Raw genomic sequence first — 17,147 nt, forward strand, 5'->3', positions numbered from 1 at the left:
TGCGTTTGTATGGCCCTTTAGGTCTAAGTCGTGACATTGCTCTTTGTCTATCTGCATTCAGTGGTCCAGGCCACTGTCCATTGCTGGTGTGACCTTTACTGACATCCCCAGCCTCAACAGAAAACAATTCTCACTAATCCAGCTTTACTGTGTTCCCAACAGCTAGCATGCAGGGATGTCTTCTTCCTCATTTTCATGTAAATGTGCTATTTCAAATGCTCTCCAAAGCAAACAGGCTTTTAAGGGCTAGTCTGAGAACCAAACCATTATTTATTTCATAGTTCTTCTGGGAAAGAGGCTTCTAAGAACCAGATGAGAAGAGCATTTTGGATCACAGCCCACCTGCAAGTTAGGATCTGTAACGTTAAGAGCCAGAACACCAGATAGGCAGAGAGAGCCTGCCTGCCTGGTTTCTGAACTGAGTGAGACAAACATGGAAGAAATTCTAAACCTTGGGGATGGGTTCTTTTCTTTACAGCCATTCACCCCCTAGGGGCATTACAGAGACCTTACAGACCTAAGGATTAAGAAGATTAATGGAGTCTATTTGATACCAAGTTTCATTTCTCAGCCTTTTCTGTTAAATTTATTATGCTTTTCTTTTTTCATTTAAAATAAGCATTGAGACTTTGCCCCCAACTAAGTTTCCCAAATGGCTACATTACTGAGAACCCAGACCCAAGCACAGTGCTGTAGCTGGGGTGGGTAGCGGGCTGGCTTCAGTTCTGCCAAATTGTGGGGGCTGATGATCTCCTTTCAGGGGCGGGGTGTGGGGTGCTGGGAGGGATGTCAGTGAGTAGAAGGGGAACGGCCTCCCTGTGGATGACTCTGGGGCTGGCAGTCCTTGTCCAGCCCCTCCCCCTGCTTCCTCCCACTCTTCCACATGCGGAAAGGGTTCTGTGCCTCTCACTGCAGCATCTGGCCCTCTGGCCTGAGTCGGTTCGGTGTACTTGCCTAGAAGGTTATTTAGCTCTGGAACTCACAGGAGTAAGAAGCTCAGAAAAGCACAGTGAGTCCCTGCCCAGCTCCAGGACCAATCTGAAAAATTCTGGTCTGGTCACCAGCACATGACAGTTCCTTCACTTACAGCAATTTTGTTAAGCACATTTATTTGCTTTCTCTGGAAACCTTCAGCACTAAATGTGTCTGTATTTCCACCTGAGAAGGTTTTTAACTGCAAAAAAGAGCAGAATAGTGAACAATAATAAAAATACTGTGAGAAAGAAAATGCCTATGGCTGTAATCCCACAGGACAGCTTGACATCAGATAGCTTAACTCCCCTTACAGACGGTGGGTTTGCACACGTGGTCTCCTCCGAGCCTTCAAGTTTGTGCAGGTTTTCTTTGTACCATGTTAAGAAATGAATATTCGAGCAAGTGCAGTCCAGGGGATTGTGACTGAAATTAATGGTGCTCTGCTGGGACAAGATGGGGAGGAGATGGCGTGGGATGATGTTAATGCTGTTGGCGGCCAGATTGAGGTAGATTCCCTTAAAATGACTAACAGAAGCAATGCTGTCACATGTCAGGCTGTTGTGGCTTAAGTCTACATGGCTCATTTTTCCCAAGCTGTGGAATGCTTGCTGGTCTATAGAGAGGAGACCACAGGAGGATAAAATCAGAATCTCCAAGCTGCCCACAGTCTGAAGTAGGTTGGTCTTCATGATAGTCCCATCTTGAAAGTGATTCCCTTTTAAGTTGAGATGCCGGAGATCTGGTAGGCCTGCTAGAAGATGCTGATTGCTGGTATCAAGGAAGCAGTAAGTGAGATTCAGAACCTGCAGGAAATGGAGGTTTTGGAAGGGACTTTGGGGAACATTAATGTGTAAGCGGGTAAACGCCAAATCCAGGAGTTCTAGCCGAGGACATTCTTTGAATGCCTGACTCTGGAGACCAAGAGGCTCATTGTGGCTCAGGTTTAAGGTTTGCAAGTGGGACAGGTTTCTGAGTTGCAGATTGCAGCAGTCAGAAGCCTCTATGTCATTATGGCTTAAATCAAGTGTCTGAAGGTTTCCTAGTTTCTCCAAACAGCCAACACCGAGGTGAAGTTTCTTCACGTTGCCTCTGATGTAGAGGTGTGTAAGGGAGGGGAAATTGGCAGCATTGATTTGACACAATTGGTCAAAATGATTTACACTGAGAACTAATTTCTTGAGCAAGTTCAGACCCTTAATCCCAGACGGTAACCCTTCCAAGTGAGTTGCTGACAGATCCAATTCCTGGATTTGGGTGAAGCACTGAAATGTGGTGGATGAGAAGTCAGAGAAGCGGTGTTTCTGCAGGTTGAGGCTCTCAACAGACATTTCACAGAGTCCCTTGAGCATGGCTGAACTAATGTCTTCATCATCAATGTCCTCAAATGTTCCCAACCAGAGAGACTGAGTAGTAGAGTTCTGCAGACCATTGAATATAACAGACAAATTTGGAGTCCCTCCAAAGTTCAAACTTTGGAAGACTGTTGAACCAAAAGCCCCAAGCTCGATACCTTTAACATTATTGCCATTGAAGTTCAGGCTTAAGTTGGTGGCCTGCTCCAGAGACCTCATGTCTTCTCTAGAGAGGTAGTGTATAGCATTATTCTGAAAATCCAGTACTTTCAGATTCCGTGCTGGGAAGTCTTTGGGGAACTTAATGGAGGAAATATGGTTGCTTCCAAGATACAAGCTTTCCAAGTTTTCCAGATTGTGCACTGGAATAAACTCGAGATTGGATATTCCCGTTTGGATTAAGAAAAGATGCTTCAGTGACTTGGGCCCATTAAGCGATGTTTCTGCCATGAATATCAAGGGATTTCCAGTTAACACAAGTGTGTTCAATTGATGATGGCTTTGAAAAGTGTCTTCATGTATCCAGTTAATCTGGCACCTTGAAAAGATAATTGTATTTAACAATAATTCATTTGCAAAAAGGAAAAAAAACCTTTACAGTGACACACATTAACAAAGTCATCTTTTGTATCATTCAAAATCAAACATAAGAACTTTCTTCAGTATCAACAGATGGCCTATTGAAGGAATTAATGAGTAGCCTCACTTCTGAACACTCCAATCTAGATTTTTTTCCGGGTATCTCACCCCTTAGATTGAACTCTCAGGGGTTTGTGCCTGTATTCTAATGAACCACGCGTCATTTGATTGTGGGCAAAAATCAAACTATTATTTACTGTTTTAAGTAATACAAAATATGTCATATAGAATGCATAATAGATAATATATACTATAAAACACATGTATATATATACACAAAAATCTGTCATTCCGGGCAAGTTACAACTTTTCTCAACCTCTGTATTTTCATCTGAGAAAACTATCCTGGTATTGCACCTAAAAATACTGGATTACACACACACACACACACACACACACACACACACAGATGGTCTCCTCATCTAACCATAAGTTGGATGATAATATGCACCATGGAACCTCACAGTGCTGGTTTTAAAGATGAAGCGGTACTATGGATGTGGACATTCTGTCCACAGAAGCTGAAGTTGAGGCACAAAATAGAAGAAGCAGAACTGCCACAAGGGGTGCAGACTGAAGGTACACACAGAGCCTGTCCCCTCTTACACACACACACACACACACACACACTGTATAGTCCTTTCATTTTCTTCCCTTGTTTTCTTGTAATACTTCTGCCTACTGGTTCTCAAACACTGGCTCAGCATGTGGAATCCCAGTTCTGCCACTATAACAAAATAATGGAACTCATTTTCCAATTTGTTGGGGCGGGGTGGAAGTAGATGGTGTGCTTTTCTCCTAGAAATTGTTCTTAAATGTCATTACCCAAAAATAAACTATGCCAAAATTCAGCATAGTTTGGCATCTGATTTAATACAAGATTATTTTCATTTTTGCTATCAGTATTCTTTAGAACTGCTCAGTATTCTTTAGAACAACAATACTGTACTAACTGTTGTTGCAACTAGTTTGAGAGCAATCCACTTTCCTCTCCATTGGTTGATGTTTATTTAAATTACATTTCACCCACACAGAAGTATTTCATAGGGAGGTGTAAACATGTAGTATAAGCAGATTGTCCCTGGGCCCCCAAAAAAGGTCCTGCAAATAAATTGAGCACATACTGTACTTTAACTTAAGTAAAATATCAAGAGCACACATATAACTCAGATACATACCTAGTTAAATCCAAAAAGGTAAGATTCATGAGTCTGTTGAAGGTTCTATTGTGAATTGTAGGCAAAAAATTAAAGCTGAATTCCAAAAATTCTGTTGTGTTTGGTAGAGTGTCAGGGATCTCACTGAGACCTAAATTTTCACAGTTATATGTTTTGTTGGCTTCTTTCTGATTGGAGAAACAAGGTAAATTAATATTAGACTTAATAATTTGATTGACTATCTAGCAAAATTATATATGTTTTACCTTCCAAGCAGCAATTGTACTTCTAGTAATCTTTACCAAATATACACTTGCCAAAAACAAGATGATGAATGCACATTATTAACTGTAGTAATTTTTTTGTAATAGCAAGATTGACAATAAACAGACTGTTCATCAATATAGGACTACTTGAACAAAATATGGTACATTCACAAAATGGAATCCTTTAAAACTGAAAAAATAAAACTCCATATATTGATATGGAGTGATATCCAGGATATATTTCAAGGTGAAAAAAGCAAACTGCAGAACAATATATGTATTGTATATAGTATACAGTATGTAGTATAATGTACAGAGTATGCCTTTTGTGTAAGAAAGGTATGTGTGAATTTTCTTATATTTGTTAAAACAAACCATGCAAAAAAACCCAACAACTGATTGCCTTTAAGAAGAGGGAAGAGACCAGACAGAAGAGCAGGGCTAGATGTAAGACTTCTCTGAATGCACTTTGTTCTACAGTTTTGATTTTGGTTGAATGGAAATGTGTAATTTCAGTTTGAAACAAACAAATCAACCTTAGATAAGTATCACCAAAATCAGACAATCAAACATTACATACTTTTGGATGTGAGACAATGTGAGGTACGCAGCATTGTCTATGAAATATTCTTGCCAAGAAAAAAATTAAACTTGAAACTCATCAAGATTTTAGGTTTAATTTCACATCTCAAAGTGATATGTTGAGTTTAAGTGGGACATTCTATAGAACAACTGACTTTGTTTTATCTCTCTCTCTCTCTCTCTCTGTGTGTGTGTGTGTGTGACAGAGAGAGAGAGAATGAGAGAGGAAATAGTGCTTGTTAAAAGACACAGAGATATAAAATTTACTTAAGAGACATAACCATCAAATAATAGAGTAGCCCTCATTTAGATCCTGATCCAAATAAAGCAGTTCAAAAAGGCATTTTATAGACTGTCAGGGAACTTTGAATGAGGACAGAATTCCATGATATTAAGGAATTCTGGATTTTGTTAATGACAGTGGACTTGTGGTTATGTAAAATAAATGTTCTTAGTCTTTTGAGATGCATATTTAAATATTTAGGAGTAAAACGGCATGATGTTGGAATTGGCTTTACAATACTCTGGCAAAAAAGGATGAGAGGAATGTAGAGATGAAGTGAGTAGGCCAAACGCTTATGATTGTTTCATTTTTAGGTTCTTTGTTACTATTTTTGTATATGTTTAACATTTTTTCTTAACTCAGTGCTTAAAAATCTAGCAGGGTGGCATAGACCTGAGGGCTTGCAATCTTGAAGTATGAATTAATTTTAGATCTCTGGATTTGTAGGCTGCTGATACCAGACGGTAGGCTTTTGGGCACGATCCTACACATAAGTTCCTACACGTGAGGTTGTTCCTCATCCTGTGCCCCAGGGTAGTCATGGATTCTGAAGCCTGCCAGTTATGTCCTAACACAAGTTATGTGTTGAACTAAGTAGGTAAAAAATGGGAAGTGGTTGTTTAGAAGCCTGTAGAACTGTGGGGTCATTATTTATCTGGCTAATGCTTTAAGATGAAGGGTAGTAGGGCAAATACAAAGGTCTGACAGGGCAGGTATGAAAGTCTGATGGAGTATATTTTGCCTGTGCAGTCTCCTTGGAAAGATATAAATGATCTCCAGGGAAAGTTCCTGCTATGCTTTGAATATGTCCTTCAACGTTCATGTGTTGAAAACTCAATTGCCATTGTAATACTAAGAAGTGAGGCCTTTGGGAGGTGATTGGATCATGAAGTTTCCACACTCATGAATGAATTAATGCTATTATTGCAGAGTGGGTTAGTTATCACGGGGCTGGACTCCTGATAAAGGGAGTAAGTTATTGGGAGGCCGAGGCGGGCAGATCACAAGGTCAGGAGTTCGAGACCATCCTGGCCAACATGGTGAAAACCCGTCTCTACCAAAAACACAAAAATTAGCTGGGCATGGTGGCGCATGCCTGTAATCCCAGTTACTCGGGAGGCTGAGGCAGGAAAATCACTTGAACCAGGGAGTTGGAGGTTGCAGTGAGCCAAGATCGTGCCACTGCACTCCAGCCTGGCCACAGAGTGAGACTTCGTCTCAAAAAAAAAGGGGGGGGGGTAGTTAGGCCTCCATTTGCTCTGTCCACATGCTTGCTTTCACCTTCCTCCATGGAATCATGCAGCAAGAAGGCCCTCACCAGATACCACAGCCAGGCTCGTGGGCTTCCCAGCTCCCAGCTATGAGAAATAAATTACTTTTCTATACCAATTACCCAGGCTGTGACATTCTGTGATAGCAGCAGGAAACCAACTAAGACAGTGACCTTGGGGGCACAAGAACAAGGACATCCCAGGACCTTGCGCCAGCTCTCAGATCATCTCAGGCTCCAGGTGAGTTAATTCAACCTTCCAGCCCCTGCCTTTCCCTGACACATATGGGCTCACTAGAAGCCCCACTGAGACTTCCCTGGCCTGGAAAAGATCTACTCTGGTACGGACTCCAGATCAGTGGCTTTTCTCATGCTGAGTTACAAACAGATCTGCTTAGTGGGAAACAGAACTGCACACATCCTGCTTTGCTCTGAAGCAGGAGGCTCTTGAGATGTCACCATTATAACCTCATTTTCTTTCATTCCAATTTCTGTTTAGTGATGCACTTTTTTGTAGCCACAGAACATGCTCATCACAGAAAGTCACCAGTTGTCTTCGATATTGTGACAACATTATGACTGTCACTGATGAAAATGCTTTATTTATATGTCCTTGTAATTTATTCTTCATTTTATAGACCGAAAGTCCTCCAGGCACTGCCACAAATCCACATAATGTTCTTGAAATGCACACTTTGCGTTTAAAACTTAGATTTAGCTGACTGGTGGGGAAAAAAACCACGTGTTGCCAGACCTATCCTCGGTGCCCATGAATATGGACGACCCAGAGAGAATATGCATGTGCAGCTGCTGCCCCAATAGTTGCAAAGGTGCTGATCAGCTTAGAGGAGACATTTTTCTTTTCTGGTCTCCTTTGGCATAACTGATGTCACATACGGTTGGAGAAAAGGGACTTCCTCAGTTTGTCTCACTCTATTCTGGCCCTACAGCAAAAGGCTCAATGCTATCATTTCCCTCCTTCTCCTGAATATGTAAGTGCCCATGATACCTAAATTATTCTGTGCCTCAGCCTTTTGTGTGCTTTACTAAGCACTTTACTGCACTAATGTGATGCAGAAGATTGAGCATCCAGGAGGAGTTCTACTAAACCAGTGGCCTGAGTGAGCTCCTTGAAAATAGAAAGCAGGTAAATGAAGTAGCTTGGTTTCAACCCAGTGAAAAACTGATAATGAGTGGATGACGCTACCAAGAGGATCAAGAAGGCCACCATGAGCCTGTGCCATAATATTGAATCATCTCTGGTTAGGTGGAAATGGCAATAGATCCTGTGCCTTTGATTTTTAGGAGAAAGAGGCAAGTGACAAGAAATACAACTGATAAGAGAATTTAGAAACCAAATACATTTTAGAGAATGTCTAGGGCTCAGCATACACGTAGCCCTTCCCTTATAGCTTGTATAATTACAATTGTATCATCAAAATGGCCACAATGATAGAGGCACCAAAGCACCACATGCTCTGGAATTATCTAGGAAGCATTAGATTGTTTTCAGACTATTGTAATTTTTTAAGACAGAAAGTACACACACGCATGCACACACACACACTATTATTCACATTCTTTTTGATTGAGAGTACACTACTGACATCATGACCCTTAAACCCTAAACACCAAGGTTTATATATCCTAAAATCAAGGATATTATATGACTACAGTGCCATTATGAAATTCAAGATATTTAACATTGATACAATGTTATTATCCAACGTACTGTCTAGATCCAAATTTTGACAATTGTCCCATTATTGTTCTTTACGGTAATTTTTGTTTTTCCAATCCAGGATCACACATTACATTTAGTTGTTGCATCTCCTTAGACTCCTTTAATCTGAGACAGTTCCTCAGCCTTTGTCTTTCATGACATGAATGCCTTTCGAAGAATGCAGGCTCATATTTTATAGAATGTCCCAGTTATGGGTTTATGTGTTCCTCATGATTTGACCCTGGTTATACATTTTTGGTAGAAATATTGCATTAGTAAGGGTGTGTCATTCTCCCTATCAATATTCAAATGAAACTTTTTGAGCATGAGATCTGATAGCCAGGGTCCCAGAACAGTAGAATGGTAATGCAACAGAGAGTCAAAGGACAAGATGCAGAGAAGGAACACTGGGCCCCGGCAGACAGCATGGCCACCGCCAGGACCATGTGCTTCTGTTACCTTTTCCGGGCAGACACCCACTACCATTGCAGTTTCTCTGATCTCCACATGACCATTTCCCATAAACCCAGCCTTTTCTTCCTAGAGAAGTCTAGAAATGTGGTCAATTTCCAAAGTCCCTTTCTCACCTCTCTGCTTCTGCTGGCTCCACTGCAGACGGGACTTCTTGATGTGAATTCACACAGTGAGCAGAGCTGTGGCAAGGCCACGTGGTATTCATGACATCATGTCCATCACTATTCTAAGTCAAGGGGCATTCGCTTGGGACCCACTGTGCACTGGGACCTGTGTCATCTGCTTTGTCTCCAGCTCTGTCTCAGAGCTGTGCTCCCAGAGCTACATCTGTATTTGCAATCCCTTTTCCCGCTAGGTATTCATTTGCATTTTTTCAATCAGGCTCTTATTTTCCTCCCTTCTGCTGTATATCTAACTCCCTCTCATCCCGCTGTATTTTCTTTCCTTGCAAGTGTTGAAACATTTTCTAATTTAGAACTCTTTGAATTTCACTCAAGTGTTTATTCTCACCTTTTCGAATTTCTCATCTGCACTTGACACACACAGCAGCCAGCCCCCCATGCATGAGAAGTCTGGGACACTGACCTCTAACCCTTCCTCATTAATCATGCCTCCATCCAAGACAGCAATTGACTGAGTCAAATCCCAGAGCAACAATTACCCTCTGAAAACAAAACAAACACTCCCTAGAGAGCACATCCTTATAACTTCTAGTTGTCAATCTGATTCCTCCAGGCAAAGGGCATTCCAGTTGCATGCACTTTATTTCCTGTTTGTAAAGTCAGACTGCTTGAGCTCAAATCCTAGCTCTCAACCACCAAGCTGTGTTATCTGAGCCTCCCTTTTCCTCAACTGTAGATTGAGGTTAGGAACTTCACCTTGCAAGTTTACTGTGAGGATTAATGCGATAATGTGTGTCAGCACTAAACAAGAAGAGTTAGTGTTTAACTGGATCATCACAACCTCACATCACTATCGAAAGCTATTGGGAACCCCTTGTGTCTATGAACTTGGAGTTCCTTTCAAAAAAGAGCTCTGCTAACCAGTCCCCATCCCACACCTAGGGACTGAAGGGCTCACTTCTATCATAGTTTTGAGGGAAAAGGATGGCCAAGCTGAGCTCACTAAAGGGGAGGCATGCCCGTATTCTCAAGTAAATATTTCAAGAGTGCATCTAAAATGATACCACAGTCGAAATCACAGAACACTGAATTCCAGCTGCTCTTTGCATAGTTATCAGCTTCCAAAGACTTGATATGGGTCCTAATATTTTTGTTTAAGTCACACATATACAGGGACACAAACATTCACAGAGAGAGAGAGAGAAAACACGTAGCATTTGATAATGGAATAATCTATGTAGACCATAGGTGTTCATTGTAATAGTCTTAGAACTTGTAGGTAGGTTTGGATATTTTTCCAAACAAAAAGTTTTCTTTAAAAATTAATCTTGACTCCTACTTGTATGCAAAAAACCAAAACAATTCTGATGGATCTAAATGTGAAACCTAGAAATAGAAAATAAATACAAAGCAATAAACCTTCTAGAAGAAACATGGGATAATATCATGGTCTTGAGGTAGGCAAAGATTTCTTAAACAGGACAGAAATGTACTGAAAATACAGGGAAAAAAAATAAGTTGAGGTATATTAAAATTAAGAACTTTGGGGCCAAGTGCGGTGGCTCACACCTGTAATCCCAGCACTTTGGGAGGTCGAGGCAGGCAGATCAGGAGGTCAGGAGGTTGAGATCATCCTGGCTAACACAGTGAAACCCCATCTCTACTAAAAATACAAAAAATTAGCCAGGCATGGTGGAGGGTGCCTGTAGTCCCAGCTACTTGGGAGGCTGAGGCAGGAGAATGGCGTAACCCTGGGAGGCGGAGCTTGCAGTGAGCCAAGATTGCACCATTGCACTCCAGCCTGGGCGACAGAGTGAGACTCCATCTCAGAAAAAAGAGCTTTGGTTCAGCAAATGATACCATTAGGAGAGTGGAAAGGCAAGCCACAGGGTAGAAGGTATTTGCAATCTGATGGAGGATTATATCTACATTACATAAAGAACTCCTACAAATGAATTAAAAAAAGGCAACCCATGTGAAAATGGGCAAAACATTTCAACAGGCATTTCACGCACATAAAAAAGAATATGCAAATGACTGATTAATTGAACAATTTAATTGTTCACCAGGAAAATAAAAATTAACTCCCAGTGAAGTACCAACACCCACTCATCAGCATTGCTAACATTTTAAAAACAAACAATACAAAATGTTAGTGAGGCTGTGGAGCAGTTAGAACTTATGCACATTGCCACAGAGTATAAACTGATAGTAACACTTTGTAAAACTGGCAAAGTTTGAACATAATGTTTACCCATGATCAAATACATCCACTCCTAGGTATACACCTAACAAACATTTGTACATCTGTTTACTAAAGACATAGACAAGAATGTCCAAAGCAGCATCATTCATAATAGCCAAAAAATTGGAATCAATGCAAATGTCCATTAACAGCAGAATGGATAAATAAATGGTGGCTCACTAATACAACAGAGTAACATTCAGCAATAAAAATGAACAAATGATTGCTGCACACACCAATAAGTCTCACAAATTTAATGTTGAGCAAAAAAAAGCCAGACACAAAAGAGTACACACTGTATGGTCCCATGTATATAAAGTTCAAGACCAGGCAAAACCAGTTTCTGGTGATGTAAACTAGAATATTGGATGGTTTCAGGGGCTAGTGCCAGGGAGCAGGCATGAGATGAGGAGGGCTTCTGAGGTGCTGAGAATGTTCTGCATCATGATCTGTGTGCTAGTTACGTGGATGTCCTCACGTGGTGAAAACGTTTAACTGCACACCTATGACTTGTGAACTTTTCTGTATGTATGTTTTACTTCAACAAAAAGTTTATTAAACTCAAAACAAAGCCAGACAAAAACTATTTTTAGGCTAGGGCTTATAAACAAATGTGAACTGAAAGAGCCAGCCAATCCTTCAAACTGAACCCTTTGTTAGGCCTTTCTTGCATTGTTATAAAGAAATACCAGCACCGGCCGGGCGCAGTGGCTCACGCCTGTAATCCCAGCACTTTGGGAGGCCAAGACAGGCAGATCACGAGGTCAGGAAATCGAGACCACCCTGGCTGGCACGGTGAAACCCCGTCTCTACTAAAACTACAAAAAAATTAGCTGGGCGCGGTGGCGGGCACCTGCAGTTCCAGCTGCTCGGGAGGCTGAGGCAGGAGAATGGCGTGAACCCGGGAGGCGGAGCTTGCAGTGAGCCAAGATCGGGCCACTGCACTCCAGCCTGGGTGACAGAGTAAGAGTCCGTCTAAAAAAAAATAAAAATAAAAATGAAAAAATAAATAAAAATCGAAAAAAGACAGACAGAAAGAAAAAAAATACCTGATACTGCGTAATTTATAAAGAAAACAGGTCTAAATTGTCTCACTGCTCTGTAGGCTCTACAGGAAGCACGGTGCTGGCATCTGCTTGGCTTCTAGGGAGGATCTGAGACACAATCATAGCAGAAGGCGGAGGCGGAGCAGGCACGCTGCATGGTGAAAGCAGGAGAAAGAGAATGACAGGGGAGGTGTCACTCTTTTCAATGGCCATATCTCAGGAGAACTCATTATCACCAAGACAGCACCAAGCTGTGACGGAGCTGCCCCTACACGCCTCCCACCAGGCCCTACCTCCTCCACTGGGGATTACAATTCGACATGAGATCTGGGCGGGGACACAGATCCAAACTATATCAGATCCCAAGTGGCGAACTGGGCCTAAATTTTAAATTGAGCCAAGAAGCTACTTGCTGACTAGAGGTCATACATCTATTCTGAATTTCTGAAAATTTCCATCTCTGTTTAATTTTGGAACGTTCAGATCTCATCTGAACCAACCAATCAGGGCTCAGCTTTATCAACCAGTCAGGACCCGGCTGCACCAACAGATCAGAACTAAGCAAGTTTGAATCCTTCCGCTGCATAAATGAATCTGACTGGGAACCTGAGTGGGAAATTTCTCTCTATGGAAGCCAAGTTCCTCATTTGTTCTCTGGAATGCACCATACAAAAGCTACATGCCAAAGGCCATGTCTCCCCAGTTTGTGAACTGTTCATTGGAATAAAGTCTCGTTCCTCAAATTCCTCTTCAGAAAACTTTTGTTCACAGGCTTAATAGGGTAATGGTGGTCACATGAACATGCAGACGCTGTGTGGTTAACAACGCATGACCTGAAGGGGGAAGAAGTAAAGAGGAAACAAAAGCAGCTGGGAAGGGTGAGTAAAGTTGGGGTAATTTACGTTTGAAAAAGGGCCAAACCCTTAAGTCAAAGGCAAGAGTTTATTCTTTTAGCCAGCCCTCCTTTTATCCCTTGCCAGCAGCCTGGAAATTTCCAGACTCTCAGGAATAAGTTCCATTTGTCTTTGCATCCCCCAGCTCCCTCGCTGGTATCCACACAGTAGCAAGAGCTTCCTAAACAGCCTTAGAGTCTTGTTCTTGAGAACTCACACATGATAGATGAAACAAAAGAAAATACAGATCTGATCCTAATTGAATAGTTCACAAGGTCATTTAAAATCAGACTTCTTTCAGAGGGAGGGCTGCAGGAAGGTTGTTGTATTGGAAGGTTTCAGTTTCATCTGGCTTATCCAAAAAGGAAAGACTTTGCTGCCACACAGGGCTAGGCTTGCAGGCTCTGGAACCCTGAACACCATTCCTGAGACATGAATAGCACTGAAGGCCCCAGAACAGGCAGCCAAAGGCCTCGGGGGCCTCCCCCGATGCAAGGATTTCAGAGTTAAATGTGTAGGTATATAAGAGTGGGGCATTTAAAACAGCCTGCTTCCCAATGAGCTGAAAATAAATGGAGATGTTGTCCTATCGGAGGCTGTTGCCTGGAAGTGATAACCTGTGTTCCTGATCACTGAGGGGATGGTGTCCTCATTCCTACCCACTTGTCGTGCCTCCCAAAGGTCTGGATGACATTGACCTGAAACCACCTTTGCAAAATTATGACAGCAAGAGAAATATGACATAGGTGACTCCATCTTACTTCTAACCTCCAGTTTCTCCTTGGTCATTCCTAGGTATAGACCAAGCTGAATTTGGGACAAATTTAGTTTATAGTTTAACCTTAAAGCAAGGATGATAATAACCCTTCTTAAAACAAAAGCACGTTTTTAAAGCTAAAGAAAGGTCACCAGTTAGGATTTTGAGAGGGGCTTGAATTTGCCTAAGGTGTTGGCATAGTTACTCCTTACTGTGCAGGAGTCATGTGGCCAGAGGTCACAAGATTTGTGACTTCCCCAATTGCTCCTATAGATAACATCACTGTTACAGAATCTAAGATTTTTTTGAGATATCTATCAGACTAACCCCACTCAGACTTCTGACCCAACCCATCCTGTGGCCTCACCCAGAGGTAGACTCAGAACTGAGGACCATTTTCCAAAACCTTATGACTTCTTCCCCAACCAGTCAACATTTGCCATTCCCGTGTGCCCTGCCCACCAAACTATCCTTGAAACTCCTAATCTCCAAAACTTTGGAGTGATTGATTTGAGTAATAGCTCTGTCTCCCACCTGGCATGGCCAGTCTCGCATCAATTAAACTTTCTTTACTTCAGTGCCATAGTCTCAGTGGATTGATTTTGTCTGTGCAGTGGGCAGGAAGAACTTGTTGGCAATTACAGACCTTCCAACCTGAAGGATGAGGGGACAGCCTTCTGGGGCTGATAGAAACGTCTTACTCTTCCTCTTCTGTTATGAGCTGAATTTTCTCTCCCCCACCACCAAATTCATGTTGAAATCCTAATCTCCAGGACCTCAGAATGTGACTGTATTTAGAGACATGGCCTTTAAAGAGGTCATTAAGGGAAGCTGAGCTCATATAGGTGGGCCCTAATCCAATCTGACTGGAGACCTTAAAAGATGAGGAAATTTGAACAAACAAAAACACACCAGGGACGCTCATGCACACAGGAAAGGCAGTGAGAGGACAAAGAGAGGAGATGGCCATCTGCATGCCAGGGAGCAAGGATGCAGAAGAAGCAAACTCTGCCAACACCTTGATCTTGAAATTCCAGCGTCCAAAACTGTGAGACAATTTCTCCTGTTTAAGTCACCTAGTCTGTGGTATTCGGGTTTTTTGGTTTGTTTTTGTTTTTTGGTGTATTTGTTTGTTTGTTTTGAGACAGAGTCTTGCTCTGTGACTCAGGCTGGAGTGCAGTGGCACAATCACGGCTCACTGCAACCTCTGCCTCCTGGGTTTGAGTGATTCTCCTGCCTCAGCCTCCCAAGTAGTTGGGATTACAGGCATCTGCCACAACGCCCAGCTAATATTTGTATTTTTAGTACAGATGGGGTTTTGCCATGTTGCCCTGGCTGGTCTTGAACTCCCAGTCTCAAGGCATCCACCAACCTTGGCCTCCCAAAGTGCTGGGATTATAGGTGTGAGCCACCACACCCTGGCCAGTCTGTGGCATTTGTTATGACAGCCCAATCTAACCAACACGCACCTTCCCAGCCTTCATTTCTCATGGCCATGATGCCTCCTCTTGGCCTGCTGCTAATTCCATCCTAATGCCAGACTAACAAGGCTCTGCTCACCCAGCTCTGAGCCTTACCCCAGCGCTGGCTTTGCTCTGCTCTTCTGATCCTCTGGCCTCCTTCTAGTCCTGCCCCAGGGCACCTCCACATCTGGCTACTCCTGGCTCTCTTCTTCTTCTTCTTTTTTTTTTTTTAGACGGAGTCTCGCTCTGTCGCCCAAGCTGGAGTGCTGTGGCGTGATCTCAGCTCACTGCGAGCTACAGGCGCCTGCCACCACGCCCGGCTAATTTTTTGTGTTTTTAGTAGAGACGGAGTTTCACTGTGTTAGCCAGGATGGTCTTGATCTCCTGACCTCGTGATCCACCCCACTCGGACTCCCAAAGTGCTGGGATTACAGGGCTGAGCCACTGTGCCCAACCATGGCTCTTACTCTTCTTTTAACCTCAACCCAGACCAGCAGCTCACCAAGCCACCCAGACTCACGGTCCCTCCTGTATGTAGCCCTTGTCTGACAGACCATGTGGTATTGGACACTTGTGGGGTCAGAGAAAGCGGGAGGAAGTTTGAAGAATTTCAGAGGATGGCAAGAGACGGAGGTCCTTCTCCTTTCTCTCTCACCACCCCCTCCAGAACTTCCCACAGGTTGATAAATATTGCTATGGTCCAAAACAGAAGGTGCAATTTGGCTCTATTCTCAGATTTTCCTCCTGTGGGTTAGTAAAACAGATGGAGGGCTGTCCAAGTCGAGGAGAAAGCCAGACTCATTCAGAGTGATCTTTTCAATGCTCAAAAACCTGGCACAGGCCTGTCTTTACTAATTCTCACCCTGAGAGCCAGGAGACCAAAGGACTCATTGGGCTAGTGGCCATGTGAGCGTGGGGATGTTAAACCAACAGCTCCCCAAGGCTGAGGCAGGTTTAGGGGTCTGCTTTGTGCACAGAGACCCTATTAATATCTTATGACCCACTTGGGATTATTTGGGTGGAATTGTTTGAAGAGGAGAAAAATTCTCGTTGCTTCCTATTAAGATGCCACCATATGATCCCCTGGCTGAGTTCTTTGGCACCTTTCTCACAATAATGAAAAAATTATACATATACCTCATTTCCTTTTTAAAGACCCTGGATAATGGGATGCCAAGGCTCAGATTGAACTGCATGCTAAATCTCAAAATTTTCAGTTTAATCTGCATGAAGACAAACAGTTTGGACTCACCTCGATGCACATCTGATCCAAGGAGGTGATGACTTTACAGCCAGCAGAAAACAGCACCATCCAAAAGAAGCAGCTGACGTCAAATGCCATCACAGAACTGGTGCAATCCTAGCTTGGTGGGTTTACCCAATGCTTGGAGCTGAGAAATGGAATCAAACTATGAAGGCCCTGGCAATTTGGCAGCCAGAGAGGTACTCAGAAGGGTGATCTTGGAACAAGAAACACTGTTGACTGCTCAGCATTCGGTAGCTCTGTGCTGAAAAAAAAAAGGAAGTCCCTTTTGCATACCACCCATCTTTGCCAAAAATAACTGAGGACCCAGCCCCAGAACGGCCCATTGTATTTCCTGGCACTGAACATGAATCAGTTGTGCAGTCCTTTTGGGCTGATCACACAGACTTTCATTGTGATGGTTCCAATTGACTTTATGCCAACTTCAAGTATTTGGCCAGCTCCAACAGCTTCTGGTCCTTTTCCCCAAGAGAGGCTGTGGAAGCTCTACTCACCAAGGAGGCCACTTTCTTAGTTGTCCTAGGTGAGTGAATAGAAGAGGTGTCGGAGAACATGGAAAGGCAGAGCACTCTGTGGGGGCAGATTGAAGAAATGAGCCCTTCAGTGGCACCTGCTGAGCTGGGAACTGGAGCAGGA

The 17,147-nt window shown here is 42.8% G+C and overlaps 1 protein-coding gene across 3 annotated transcripts; it reads right to left on the reverse strand.

Moving 5' to 3' along the window:
- Nucleotides 1-252: 252 nt before the first annotated feature.
- On the reverse strand, nucleotides 253-16,766 carry CD180 (CD180 molecule). 3 transcript variants are annotated; one of them, XM_033179748.1, is made up of 4 exons: nucleotides 16,500-16,766; nucleotides 12,138-12,285; nucleotides 4,145-4,311; nucleotides 253-2,865 (listed from the first exon to the last, which is right to left on the reverse strand). In XM_033179748.1, the coding sequence occupies exons 3-4, from the start codon at nucleotides 4,171-4,173 to the stop codon at nucleotides 1,137-1,139; spliced, it is 1,758 nt and encodes a 585-aa protein (XP_033035639.1). In that variant the 5' UTR covers nucleotides 4,174-4,311; nucleotides 12,138-12,285; nucleotides 16,500-16,766; the 3' UTR covers nucleotides 253-1,136. The 3 variants fall into 3 exon arrangements, with proteins under 3 accessions (XP_033035639.1, XP_033035638.1, XP_033035640.1); XM_033179747.1 differs by lacking the exon at nucleotides 12,138-12,285; XM_033179749.1 differs by lacking the exons at nucleotides 4,145-4,311; nucleotides 12,138-12,285.
- Between the last annotated feature and the right edge of the window lie 381 nt (nucleotides 16,767-17,147).

This window comes from Trachypithecus francoisi, unplaced genomic scaffold (assembly GCF_009764315.1).
Source record: "Trachypithecus francoisi isolate TF-2019V2 unplaced genomic scaffold, Tfra_2.0 Lachesis_group2, whole genome shotgun sequence".
NCBI lineage: Eukaryota > Metazoa > Chordata > Mammalia > Primates > Cercopithecidae > Trachypithecus > Trachypithecus francoisi.

Excerpts from the sequence above, each read along its gene's own strand:
- CD180 (XM_033179747.1), bottom strand. The coding sequence starts at position 16,589 with ATGGCATTTGACGTCAGCTGCTTCTTTTGGATGGTGCTGTTTTCTGCT. Across the intron at positions 4,312-16,499 it reads TGGATCAGATGTGCATCGAG|AAAGAAGCCAACAAAACATA; the intron begins GTGAGTCCAAAC and ends TTCTCCAATCAG. Across the intron at positions 2,866-4,144 it reads ACCTTTTTGGATTTAACTAG|GTGCCAGATTAACTGGATAC; the intron begins GTATGTATCTGA and ends TATCTTTTCAAG.